This window comes from Lates calcarifer, linkage group LG8 (assembly GCF_001640805.2).
Source record: "Lates calcarifer isolate ASB-BC8 linkage group LG8, TLL_Latcal_v3, whole genome shotgun sequence".
Lineage (NCBI taxonomy): Eukaryota > Metazoa > Chordata > Actinopteri > Centropomidae > Lates > Lates calcarifer.
In genome coordinates, this window is record NC_066840.1 from 3,920,448 (window position 1) to 3,935,104 (window position 14,657).

The 14,657-nt window shown below is 38.4% G+C and overlaps 1 protein-coding gene across 5 annotated transcripts in view; it reads left to right on the forward strand.

Annotated features, from left to right (window-relative positions):
- Nucleotides 1-14,657, forward strand: part of il1rapl2 (interleukin 1 receptor accessory protein-like 2) — a 430,428-nt gene that overhangs the window by 401,029 nt on the left and 14,742 nt on the right. For all 5 annotated transcript variants that reach the window (XM_018670159.2, XM_051072153.1, XM_051072154.1 and 2 more), the window contains one exon: nt 4,377-4,522. In XM_018670159.2, the coding sequence (XP_018525675.1) occupies nt 4,377-4,522 (146 nt within the window). The remainder of the gene's footprint in view (nt 1-4,376; nt 4,523-14,657) is intronic.

Here is a 14,657-nt window from a genome sequence, read left to right on the forward strand (position 1 = left end):
ACTGAGACCATGACAGTAGACAATATGGCCGCTGTGCCTGCGTGGGTTCTCTCCGGGTACTCCAGCTTCCTCCTACAGTCCAAAGACATGCAGGTTAGGTTAACTGGTGATTCTAAATTGCCCATAGGTGTGAATGTGAGTGTGAATGGCTGTTTGTCTATAAATGCTTGGCCCTGCAATGGACTGGCAATCTGTCCAGGGTTAGGGTCACCTCTCGCCCAATGACAGCTGGGATATATATATATATATATATATATATATATATATATATATATATATATATATATATATATAAAATGAATTAATGAAAGTTTCCAGATGGTAAAGAAGAATAGTGTGGTTAGTGCTGTTCCCAGTTAAACTGCTAAGCCTTTAATCACATTGGTATTACATGAGCATGACATAAGTAGATCTTACCTAGGTATTAAGTGTTATATAAAAAACAATCAAAGATGAGCAGAATAAATCATTATTCACTGCTCAGGTATAATTTAGTGGTGATGGAAGGGGTGTGTTTAATAGCAGACATCAAGACAGCATTAGAGTTACAGATTGGAGAAAGACTGAGAGAGGTGAGAGGAGAAAGAAAGTGTGTGTGTAAATGGTAGTGTGTGTGTGAGTGAGAAAGGAAGAGAAGAAGTCATGTGTTTTTAATCAAGGATTTTAACAAGTCACTGCTTTTGACAGCGACCTCTGATGCCCTGCCCTGGTAGACATAAGAGTGATGCACACACTCAAAACCACCAACACACAGAGGAGAGGAGCAAGAAAATGGATAAACACACACACATACGGTGTTGATCCCACTCATTTGGTATATTTCTTCAGGAGCACTTGACATTTTTAGTCCCATAATTTTTTCTGTAATGTTTACCATCATAGTATTAATAAGATTTCTTTCTTTTTTTCCCTCTGTTGCTAAATGGATAGAGAACACTTCTATTGAGAGAGTGAAGTCAGTTCCCACAGGGACACCCCCTACCCCCAGTGTTAAAAGTATGTGTGTGTTGAAATTCTTTGCATGCAAGCACTTGGATAAAAGTCCCAAGTGTTTTTCATGGTGAATTACCGACATCACCACATGAAACTGCTATACGTTGCCTCTTCTCTGTTTGATGTGGTTGGACTGTGCCACTTCCTATCTAGTTCAAAACCTGTGTGTTTCAGAATCTGGTGAGTCTAGACTCCTATAGGTCAAAGCTGAGCCAAACCAGGACATACAGTTAAAAAAAAAAAAATCTGTTTCCTGACTGGTCTGTTTTCTGACAGTAGTGCTGATTCTGCACAACAAATGCTCATTATTTTTCGAAAATCCTGCTGTCTGCTGGTTTGGTTTGGCTGATCACTAGAGATTCAAACCAAACCAAACCAAACCAAACTATAACACAACAAATCTCAGCCAGGCTCACCTCAGCAATGGGAACCAGGGAAATTTCTACCTATCTTTTTTGTTTTTCTTGCGCCATATGTAAGCTTTTGCTACATAGCCAATGTTAACATTAACAGCTGTTTGCTCAACAGTCTAGATGAAATATCTCAAATTCAGCATCAATCTTCATTCCTTTACATGTCAAGAGCTGTTTCCAGTAGTAGTGGAAAGCCTTCCCAAAATTAACTATTGTTTTGCTTCTATTTCTGTCACTTGTTTTCTTGAACCTGAACATGGTTTTGTGCTTGTAGCAGGTGAGGGTAGTGATAATGGTCGCTTGCCAAGAGTTTCAGCAGTCCTTGCATTTAGTGTTCCATTCCCTGACTAACATGATTGACAAGAGGTTAGAATACATCTCTTAAGCAATGCTACCTCTTTGTCCTCCCATATTGGACTGACAGCAGTATGGACACTACAGTGACGGGTTGGGCCACGGCTTTGCTGATTAGTAGATATTGTATCTCTGCAATATAATACATATATGTCTTTGACATAACATCAAACCTGCTATTCCTTCACATTCTGTTGATCATTTTTGTTATTTTTTGGATGATTTAAACTAAAATACATGAAGCACCTTTAAAGTTACTTTTAATTTTTTGTGGATTTTTTCTATTTCATCACCTGCTGCAACATTTAGCCTAGAGTAAATACAAATTTCATAATCACCATGTTGTACTGTACTATAATTTGTGCTTATGTTTGGTTTGTTTCTTCTATCTCAAACACTGACATATCCTGTTCCATTTTGTGAAAATCAAACTTCCCTGCACCACGATTACAGTTTCATACAAAAGTGTAATGCTGGTTGCAGATACAAGGCCTTCTATATTTCAACAAGGCATTTCACATTGGTGTCATCACCACCGCTGACTCTCCAAAAGCCTGTCCAGATTTGTTTTAGTTCACACCCCTCACTCTTTTTGTCTGGGCCTGTACCATTCTGAGACAATTCTGAGTCTGAGTTCACTTCATAAGACACTGGCTTTATATAATCTTCCCCTCTGAACCACTGGATTAGATTATGTTAATAGCAGAGGGATTAGGGTAAATCAAATGGTAAACTATGATCCTTATTATTGTAATTGACTGTTGAGCTGGTCCCTTAAACAGTAATTGACAATCATAGCTGTTAGCAATGCTGCTTTTTATTGGATTTGGAGACATTTAGCCAAGATGACTTTTTTAATAAGCTTGTGCTCATTCTCAAATTCTGTTCTTGTATAAAAGTGAAACATACTGTTTGGAAATCCCATTAATAATCCTTAAATGTCATCACTGTGTTGATTGTCCAGTTAACTGATCTGTGTTTTCTACATGGATCACCACATGAGGACAATGTCAACTTTTTACCTGGAACCTGAAAGCTTTAGCCTCAGTCTTTTTCATTATTACACATTAGCATGGTATTAAGTATGTAGCCATCATACAGTATGTATGTTTTCTATTTTCATACAAATCAGGTGAGAAAACATGTTTTCAACCTTCTTATGTAGTTAATGTGAGTTAGCTAGCTACCTACATGTTATGAAATCTGATAATTGTCATTTCAAGCTGGTAAAATAGCTTTCAGTGGCTAGAAAGGAGAAACCTCTTTCTGTCTACTTCATAACACATTGATTAAATAAGTACCACCAATCACAAGTGGCAAATCTGCCCCTGTTATCATTAAGAACAGGGTATATCCTGGGCCAGCTGCTGTTCCTTCAAACACGAAGAACATGATTTATAAATGGAGTGTAGTTTACCATGCATTTCAACCACTAAGCTCCACTGCAAGTAACACATGAACATGATCAAAAAACAGACAAAAAGAAAAATATTAAAAAACTTAAAATCACATGAAATAAATATTAATTAATAGAAACCACAGCAACTAATATGACCAGAGATTAAAATTTTAGTTATTCACATAAGCAAAAGTAATAAACAAACGTAATAAAAATATAAATGAAATTAAAATACATGAAAATCCTTTAAATTAAATTAGGTACTAAACTGTGATGCTGCAGGACCATCTGTGCTGACTGCTCTGAATCTGCCACCTCAGCACAATTAGTCTTATCTCAGATATCACTGGTTATGTCTGAATCTGACCTTAAATCAGGCTTAAAGGTGCATGTCGTGACCCAAACATCAGTTCAGTCTCTTCCTCCTCCACCTCCTCCTCCTCCTTGCAGGCTTATAGAGGACTATGACCTCACCATAAGGAGAGAGGCTTTTTCCAGCTGTCGCCAATATTTTCTACACATGCTCCCTCTGTCCTCCTTTTTCATCTGCTCTCTACTCTGCTCCACATTTCTCCTCTCCTCTCCCTATTCACTTCCCTCCTGTTATCTTCTTTCTCCATGCAGGGATTTTAGAGGAGTAATTTGGGAGACATGGAGCTCCTCCTGTCTTTAAGATTTGCATGTCTCTCTCCTTTTCCCACATTCTTTGTCCTCCTCCTCTCCCTTCTCTGGTTTTCCTTCTTGTCGATTTCTTAAGAAGTAATGTGGGAGAGAGGAAACTCTAAAAGGGGTGTGTAACAGTTCTCTCTGTGGCTCAGGAGGTAGAGTGGTCACCCACCAGCCAGGTCGGTGGTTTGATCCCCAGCTCCTCCAGTCCACATGCCAAAGTATCCTTGAGCAAGATACTGAACCCCAAAATTGTCATCGGTGTATGAATGTGTGTGTTAGAGAGCACATACCATGTATAGAATAAGTGCTGTATGACCGTGTGTGTGAATATGACATGTAGTATGAAGCGCTTTGAGTGTTTGATCTGACTAGGAAAGTGCTATATAAGTACAGCCCGTTTACCATTTACAGTCCATCTAATGTTACATATGTGTCATATCTGCTCTTTTCACATCTTCCGCCTCCGCTTCCTTTATCTGAGCAAATTTTAAAGACGAAAGATCTTCCTGCTGTCTTTGACTTTTATCCATGTCTTTTTGTTTGTCTAGGATCTTGAGGGAGCATTTAGGGGAGAAGGAGGTGCAGCTATCCTTAACATTTGATGCTGTGGAGGAGGCAGACCTGGCCAACTACACCTGTTATGTGGAGAACCATATAGGGAGGCGCAGTGGGAGTGCTATACTGCAGAAGAAAGGTATATTTCTCTCTCTCTCTCTCTCTCCTCCCCTCCCTCCCAGTTTCCTGTTTGCTCCATTAGTTGGAACAAATCAAAGAAGAGATAACCTTCTTCAGACAATATATTGTGTGAGTAATAACTAAAATGACAAATTATCACAAAGAGCTTGCAGATAAATTGCTCATAAACGCAATCAACAGCATATGGTTCAAAATTGTTATTTTGTCTGTATCACTGTGCTTGTCTGTACTACTAGAAACCATCATCAATAGAAGATTAACCTATACATTTAAATATATAGCCCTTAAGTGAAAACACAATGAATGCATTACAAGGAAGAATGGGGAACATTATATGGGGCCTAGAGCAGAGCCCTGTGGCACTGTTTTCTGCTGCAAAAGAAGACAAACTTGTATATTAAGGAAGAGTACATTCTTATTGAAAAGATGTGTTCCTTATGACACTTTGTCGCTATGCTAACCCTGGAATGAAAACATTACCTAACATACTCAAAAAATAACACAAAATCATAGATCTCAATCATGGGAAATATACTTCATGACAAATTGATACCATTGTCATGTCTATGTGTTAAGTATTGAGCTAAAGCCAGGAGGCCATTAAGTTAGCGTAGCTTCGACTGGAAACAGGGGGAAACAACTAGCCTGGCTCTGTCCAGTGCTAAAAAAATAATTCCTATTGGTAACTCCTCTAAACTCATCTTGTTCCTTTAATCTGTACACAAGCAGAGATGTAAAAGCAACATGTCACTCTACCTAGCTATTTGTCACAAGGAAAAAGTTACCATGCAGCTCAATTTAACAACATGCAAGTTACTGAACATAAGAGGTTCTGGTAGACTATAGTCATATTTTGACCTTTGGACAAAACCAGGCTAGCTGTATTACCCTGCTGCTAGTCTTTATGCTAAGCTAATCGAAGTCCCTCCTTGCTCCAGAATTAGCCTAAAGATACAAAGGTAGAAGATGTAAATCTTATTATCTGACTGTCAGCAATAAAGCAAACAAGTGTATGTCCCAAACTGTCAAACTATACCATAAAGGGAATTAAAAATGATATAAAGTAATACTTTTAGCTTTATTCAATACCTATAATTTACTGTGAGATAGACAGGCAGTCATAAAGAAGCAGTGAACCCCTGGATTCAAAGCTTCCACAGTGTTTTTTCAAAAAAGCAGTGCTTTATTTTTTACCCAGTCTTGCTAAATATAAAACCATGTCTAGTTACCTGGGACATATTCCATCTCTCTTTATGATTCTGTTAACAAGGAATACCCCTCCAGCTCAGGAATTGATGCTACATTTTATGGGCCAGTAAATATTTATGGATGTGAACAGCTTCCAAGATAATTAAGATGTTAACTGTGTGCTGTTATCAAGAGATGTGTGAGATATAGATGTAGAAGCTCTTCCAAAGTGTCATTTTAAATATTTGGGCAGCTGCTCCTAAAGAGCTGATTAAAAGAAACTAGTGCCACTTACATAATTTCTGATTACATGCACAGAAATAATTAAGTGGGAAGCTGTCACATTAGTGGACTCTGTTTGATTGGCAGGTGATCTCCAGAAAATGTGATAAAAAAAAATAAATAAATAAACACAGCAAAGAACTGAGCACCACAGATGGAAACAATGCATGAGGGCGCCGCTCCCTTTGTAAAACATTTGCAGCAGACCTGCGGTATCTTGCTTTCTATCTGATGAGCAGAGAGAACAGACCTGTTTGAGTCAGAAGCCACGGCCCAGAGAAAGACAGAGAAATCTAAAGACAAAGAGAAACTGCGAATAGCAAAATAGCACTAAAGGAGGAGATGAATTGTCTCTGTTACCTCAAATCCCAGTAGAAAAGAGAGCCGCATGGATGCCCACTATGTGAAATAAATGTATGTAATGCAGAAAAGCAAGGACAGGGAGAATTGGGGAATGTGGAAAGAGATAAACAGGTGCAGAATTGGTAGGAGATGAAAATGGAGAACAAGAGTGAAATAATAGACGCAGACAGAGAGATAAAGATGGGGAAGATGAGGGGTGTATGAAAGAATTGGGAGAGACGAAGTGAAGAGAAAATAAGGGAGCAAGAGAAGGACTAAAAACAGGTCTTTCTCTCTCCCCGTCTGACTCCTGCTGAATGCCGTGGGTGTCAAATCTATCTTACTATACTTAACTAGCACCCTAGGGACTCTCACATGCAGGCACAAGCACACACACAAGCTCACACAGACACACACCTCCAGAGGGGGGTCAGGATGAGAGCTGTGGGGTCGTCGTTACTTAACACTGTAATTACCTGGATGAATACAGGAAAGTGTGTGTGTGTAAGTGTGTGTTTGTGTGCAACACTCTACACAAAAGCCATAAGCAGCTTGCCTATGGTTTGCAGCATATTCTGCATATATGTGTGCATAATCAGACCTGACACACATACATAGAATCACATACACCCCTCTCATGGGAGGTATCAAGTGTAATGGATTTGTTTAAAAGCATGGTGCTGCATTGCAAAGGGCACTTAACCATACACACATGTAAAGAAACAAAGACATAAATGCACAGTGGAATACTGAAGCAGCTGGAACTTGAAGCAGGTAGCAACACATGTTGAAAGTATTCCTCTCAGCTGTCTGTAGCTGCAGAGCATTTCTGTGTGCTGCTGCATCAGCCTCAAAAGAGATCACCCCAAAAAATGTATGGGACTTCTTTTATTTTAGTTTTGGATGATGAAAACAGAGCGCTCTTCCATGTATGTGTGTGTGTGTGTCTCTGTGTGTCTCATACATGTTCCCTTTTGGGGAAATGTGCTGCTCTGAACACCATACCAAAACAGTCATTCTCTCCTTACTCTCTCTCTGTCTCTGTCCTTTTTCCCTCCAGTTAATTTCACCAATTAATTAACATATTCATATTGATAATAATCACTATCTTGGAACAACTTTATATGGTGACAATAGATGTTCTGTTTACTTCTTGTTTTGCTGTCCCCAAAAAATCAATTAATGCTGCTTTAAAGTTTTCAAAGGGAGCTCAGATGCCACTGATCTTCTGAGGACACATGGATTTTTTTGCTGTGTGTGTTCTCACCACTTCAGAGTTCACTCATAGTTCATCAACAAACCTTGTTGGCAAACTCCAAATTCTCAGTGTAGGAATTTAGTCTCTCTGTTGTAAATAGGTGGTTGCTGAGCCTGTGTCCATATAAACTGTGCTAACAGCACCTAGCTTTGTACTGAAATGTTTGAAACAGTTTAAACCACAAAAAGGCACAATAGTGTTACAGTGTTCGGAACAATGAGGATAACACATAGTGTAAAAGAAAAAAGTACCCAACTACAGAGTCAGTGACTATTAGTCTTCAAACTGAATGAAACAAACTAATCTAAACTGAACAATCACTGTGACGTCCACCTCTAGTATAAGCTGCTTTTTTCAAAAGTTCACTAACCAGGCTAACCAGCCAAGAGAATGTTCTGGAGCCTCCTAGCCTGAAGCCTTGAAGCCTGAACACAACATGACAGCCTAAACAAAGCACAAGTTATCCTAAGTTAGCACAAGTTATCAAAGCTTGATTTCATGCACTGTGTGTGATTGAATTAGGGTGTGCTCTCACCCTGCAGTGACCCAAGGTAATGGGTTGATGCATCTATGATGCACACATGCACACACGCCAACACGCACACACCTCCATTACACACCATACACATCCACTTATTGTAACTGACAAAGCAGAAAGAGCTGCCTTCAGCCACCGTGATGAGAGTCTTACTAGAAAGTGAGAAATGGAGGGAAAGAGGCAAACTGAAAGAGCTGACAGGAGAGAGGAGGGATAGACAAGTACTCTAGAAAGACATGGACATAGTTTCTCTGATGTCACACGTACTGTTGACTGCTATGTTTTATCTTCATCTGGAAGGACAAAAACTGATTTGGGCAATATGATGTGGAAAGATTTGGAATGAGCAATGGAGACACCCCCAAATATTCTCTTTGAGTGATGATATCTACCTATTGTCACATTTAATTAGAAAATCACCTCCAAGACTAACATTAGAAAAAGTAAAGTAAGCTATTTTGTCTTTTGTGCACCCCAGCAATTCTGTATATGAAGTAATACTCAGCTTGTAAAAACAACTGTACTGTATCTTCTGTGACTGAAGCAGGTTTCCAAAGTTTGAGAAAATAACCCTGATGACCTCATTTGGGCTGTTTCAGTTTGGGTGGAAGACTTCAGAAAGCCTGCCTTACAAAGCTTTGGATGCAGGCAGGATCAAATAAAAAATAAAACTGAGTTGCATTATGTTTTGGAGCTTCACCCATAAAAGTCAGGTTATCTCAGCTTATCTATTGATTAAGAACATTCTTTTTCAAATATGTCTCTTGTGAGACCCCAACTTTATAAAAGTGCAGTACTAAATCACTGGAGTTACCCTTTAAAGAAAATATCTAACTTTTATTGATTTCAAGTTATTTAATTGTCAGACCCATTTAAAAACTTATAAACATGAGTTTGACTGACTTGAAGTCCTGTAACTTGAAATGATGAGTTGAATGAATGTACTGAGTGAACTAAACTCGTTTGAGGAGCAAAACTCATCAAAACTCATCAAGAGATGCTTCTTCATTGTTGTTTGAAGGTACTCGTTGATACTTTCCATGTGTCCAAAATACATCATACGATACATCATGATTGTTTCCTCTGACAGTCATGAAAATAGTATCATGACATGAATATCTTAGTATTTATTGGACTTAGTATCTTACATTTATTTAACTTGTTTTCTCAAGTCTGAGGAACTTGAACAAGGCAACTTAACATTTTCAAGTTAACATCAGTTTTTTACAGTGAAGTTGGAGCACTGAGTTTCAATAGTGGCAGCTTCTAGTGGCCATTAGAAAAACTGCATCTTAAGGTATTTCAGCATCCCATGATGATTGCACATTCAAAGAAGAGACAGATGGTATGTTGAGAGGCAATCTTTAAGGCTATTTTTACTTCATAGTAATGAATGTTATTTTTGACACAATGCTTTGGCAGCACATGCTAAATACACTCCCTATCAAGCCAGATGAATGAAATTAAAAACTAAAAGACAGAAAAAGTGAAGGCTGTGGTATTCATAAGGTGGTGTCAGTGTCACATTATGTTGGTTGTGAAGTGGGGGAAAGAACATGACGGGGATAAAAGTTATGAAAAATCTCACAGACTTTTCTTTTATCAAATTCCTCCCCACGCATGCAGACACCATCAACTCTTTTCATGTCTAATAACTAAAAAGCATACTTAAAATTCAACATTCAAATTGTGCTCCCATTTTACTGTGCGCTGATATAGGGAGATGGCAGCAAGTGACTCATTACTAATGGACAATATCTGAGAAAGATAGATGAAGGGGGGAGTGGTGATAGAGTGAGTGGGGAGAACAGAGAGAGGAAGACAAGAGGAGAAAGGAATGGATGGAGGCAAGGAGATGGAGAGAGAAGTGGAGGTTTCTAAATGTGTCTCATTACTAATGGAAGCAATCTGAGTTTCACTGTAGAGCAAATATTTGGCAATTAGCTAAATTTCACAATTTTTCTTCCCCCTTAGACCGCCTCTTCATCCCTCCTCCCTCCCTCCCATCTTATCCCCCTCTCTGTCACTGTCCTACCTCTTTCTACCATACACAGTAGTGCATCTGTGTATAAGTAACAGTGGTGTAGCTGTTGAGAGTAGAGTTGGAGAGACGTCTACTGGTGAAATGTGGTAACTTCAGGTACCTTATATACCTGTATGCTGTGGTGATCAATAAAAGAGATTCATGCATTGTAGGAAAAGAGAAACAACACTGATATTAACTCAGTTCAATTATATCTTTAAGAAGATATAATATTAGATTTCTATAAATTTTGTCACTCAATTTGATACTACAACCAGAAAAAGGAGGCGTTTTAGTTTTAAAGAACCCAGGTAGCTAATGCATGCATGAGATTATGAGTTTAATGTCACCCTAAAAAGTGCCACATTTTTATACAATGGTAAAAAATTGAATTTAGTGTGGTTTAGTTTGTTTCTTTGCATAAACAACCAAACATAAAGAAAAAACAATCTAACAATCTAAATTCATACTTTTATTGACTTCCCCTGAATCTGACTGAATCTGACAGAGAATTGAGACAGGGTTGTTTGAGGGTTTTGAGGATGCAGTGTCTGGTGTTGATCACTGAATTTGTCTGAAAATAAAAATCTGTTAAATGATAGATGCACTAGATCAGGCTGATACACACACCTATAGATAAAAATACTAAAAATGGTTTACAGATTTTACAAAACAATATAGGCAACAACTACAGATGACTACAGACATCTCCTCAGCTTTTCTTTTGATAGTCTGACCATGTTGTGTCAATGTTGGTACAGGCAACATTATCAAGTGAATTTGAATCAAAAACCCATGTGGGCTGTCCAAAATAGAGAGCAGTCTTTTTGAAAAATAACCACAGACTGCTGATGTGGGAACATTTTAAACCAATTCCCACAGTGCTACTGTACAGAACCTGAAAGTGTTGTAAAGAAACTATACTTAAATAGGTGCACTGACTCAATACTGGACTTAGGTAGGCTTTTAGGAGCTACTTTGCTGACTTCTTTACTACATGCCAGAAGGAAATATTGTACTCCACTACATCTGACACCTGTACTGTAGTTACCTGTTCCTGTACAATTCATGTATTGCTTAATTTGTTTTAAGACACCAGCTCAGCTCCAGTTGAATCAGCATGTTGGCCTCAATAAACAGTACCTGTAGAACTGAAACACACAGAACCTCATTTGATCAGCCCTGAAAGAGAAACAACATTGTTCTTACATACTCCTGTATGAACACACTTGTATTTCTATTGTTGTGTATTCATACATCTGTATTATATCTGTGTTTTATTTTAACTTTTAAAAAGCCTCTGGTGGACATGTGTTGTAAATGAGCATTTCACTACACGCAGTAAGTACAGTGCATTGTATGTTGCCATTCCAATGCTTTTGTTATGGCCATGTCATATAATAACTAAACTAATTAAAACATAACATTTTTAAAACACAGTATATGATCAATTCATGAAATATGTTATTGATTAAATTAAACAGTTTATGAAGTAGTTCAAATGAGTAGCACCATGACCAGCTTCAACTAGCTACAACTAGCTACAACCAGCTGCAACAACAGTCAAATAATATAGTATACGATATAACAGTGACACAGGCTATTCTGATGAATAGGGTCTACTTTCTGATGTTCCTCTGCTTGAACGTCAATACATCTTCCACCACTACCTCTATAAGGGTTTCACACAGCAAAAGCCTTTTAATATTGCACTTACTATAATTTGTACAATTATATGTTATTAAAATTAAGCTCATGATTGAAAGCTTTTATGTTCACAATATGTCTGATTGGCACCCTGATTTAAATAACACTAACAGTTCTGAAATATCGAAAGTGCAGTAGCACATAAGAGGAAGTGGTCACACTGCGGGAACACACAGAATATTGCTGTTACACACTGTAGCACAGGTATAAAACTGACATGAGAACAAAGAAATGAACTGAATCAACTGCACTTGTCAAAGCAGGTTCTTCAAGTCTGATCCCATTAAATGTTTAATATTCTGTACCTAACCTTGATTAGACTTCCTAACTGTAAACCTTTAAACTGCGTGTGTCGGTCTGATACCTGTGATATGAGTCTGTACAGAATGAAGAGAAGTACACATATTGTATGTTGTCATTCATGAAAAGGCAGTAGGAGACAGTACTGCCCCCCACCCCCCTTGGATATTTGATAGTTCAGACCAACAGGTGGCGCTGTGTTCCCAGGTGGCAACACAAAGCTGCTCACTCTGGCGTTACAGTTATGATGACACACTAGTACTGTATTGTCTGACCTCAGGGTAAGTGGGAGCACATTGGAAAATCATTCAAAATATAGGCAAAATATGGGATCTATAAACTGGATCTATCAAGGGGTCCTGGAGCTAAATCTACTGTAAATCCACCTCAAATTTAATAAGGAACATGTTACATCTGAGCACCTTTGGTTTAGACTAAAATATTTTAGATGAAACCATCAAAGTTTATTCTTGCCCATGAAAACAGTAATTTTACAAGAACTCAAGGTCCACTTACTAGCTTTTTCCAAGCTATCACATGGTCTTCATGAGTAGATGGACTTCTCAAATGAAATGTTGTAAAAAATCATATATGGCAGTGAAGAAGAGGCTTTGAAACAATATTTTATACATAAAACATTATTTTCAATTTAAAAGAAGTCTGAGGTGCAAAGGGTCTGTTAGTGGACTGCAAAACAGGGGACGAATGTGTAGGATGTAACATGTCTGGTACTTTATAAATTACACCAAAGAACCCTAACCCTAAGATATTTTAAATTGCCATTAAAACTGATCAATGGTGTCTATCAAGTGGGCGTGTCTTGTGGTACATATACAATACAATATCCACTTGTAGAAACTACAACATTATCAAACTTTTCTAGGGTTATGTTTAGCACAGTGAACTTTATGCAGTGAACTTTGGTACATCATGCAGGCAGCAGTGTGGACGAGTGTGTGCTCTTTAGCCTGCAGTCTGTTGGGGTGTGTGTGTGTGTGTGTGAGAGAGAGAGAGAGAGAGAGAGAGATAGTAATAGATCATATTTCCCATGGTGTCATTCACCAGCCATGTTCCATTAATCTCCCATACACTATATTGCCTATGATAGCACTATCATTCATTCGCGCACACACACAGTCTGAGATTGAGTGTGTGTGTGTGTGTGTGTGTTTCTAACATGCTGACGTGAGGTCATCTGTCTCTCTCACTCAAGTCAACATATTTTGTGTCTTTCTGTGTTTTGCCAACTTACACTCTGCAGTTGTGTAGAATACTGCACAAGTGGTCCTTCTGTTTCTGTCAGTTCCACTCTGATTTAAGAAGTTTAAAGGTACCCTGTGGAGGTCTCTTATAAATAAACAAAAAAAAAAAAATCAGTTTCTATTCACTGTCAGTCAACAGAAAGCATTTTGAGTACCTTTGAGGTCTAGCAAATTTTTCAAGTGTATTCCCTTGTCATTAAACATTATTTGAAAGTATTTTAAATCCAACATTGTTTTCATGCATATGTATTTGATAACAGTCTTCTACCTCACTGCCAAGTTCACTGCCAAAGGACTTGCACCAAAAGCACCATCATTGAATTTCTGCATACAAGCACACTGACAAAAACATGAAAGCAAACTGTAAAAATGACTTTAAGGAAGTGGCTGTGCACTGCTCTTTACTGGATTTGAGAAAGTCTGTCCCATACAGTATGCTCATTTGTCAGACCAGTCAGTCAGTCCATACTCAAAGCTTTGGCCTTGATGCAAAGTTAGACAAAAGCTTTCTCTTCCAACAAAGGATAAATCTCATCCTTGTGTGGCTTCTCTGTTACAGCTGTATGTGTTCTTGGTTGTTCCATTTGTCCCATTTCCTCGCCTGTCTTCTCTGTATTTCTGCTCAGATGCTACCTGATCAGTCATCTCTGAGGTACACCAGGGCTGTGAATGAAGTGCTTAAAAGCTCCTGTGCCAGCATTAGAAGGCTGCTGCTGGTCTTGCTGCCTCTCAGCCTGGAGTTTAAGTTTATTTTGTGTTGCTGTTGTGTTTTGGCTTTGTGTCTTTATGCTAATAAATCCCATGTATTTTTGGTTCTTTTAACTGTGTTTTCTGTAATTGATTTGGGTCAGTGATGGAGTGTTGTGCAACTCATAGGGCCACCCAAGGGTGAGGCGTAACATCTTTGCATGCAGTTGGATTAGCTCATTTCTGCTTTTTGCGACCAACAGAGATTTCACATTATCAGGAGTCACTTCATGCAGCGTTGACATCAAAAACACTGCCTCACTGAACATTAATTAAATGTTTAACTGTGAAATTCATCCAGTCTCTCACCTTTGACCTCCTTGTTAAAAAGGACAAGGCCAAAGAGAATTGCTATATGAGTAAATGAGGCAAATAATCATTAAATATTAGCCCCTAATTAATTACCTCTCGATAGACAGCTGGTTTTGTGGTTTCACAGAAGTCAGGTTAACATGTCTCAAATGTGTGGTTCAGAGTGTGTGTGTG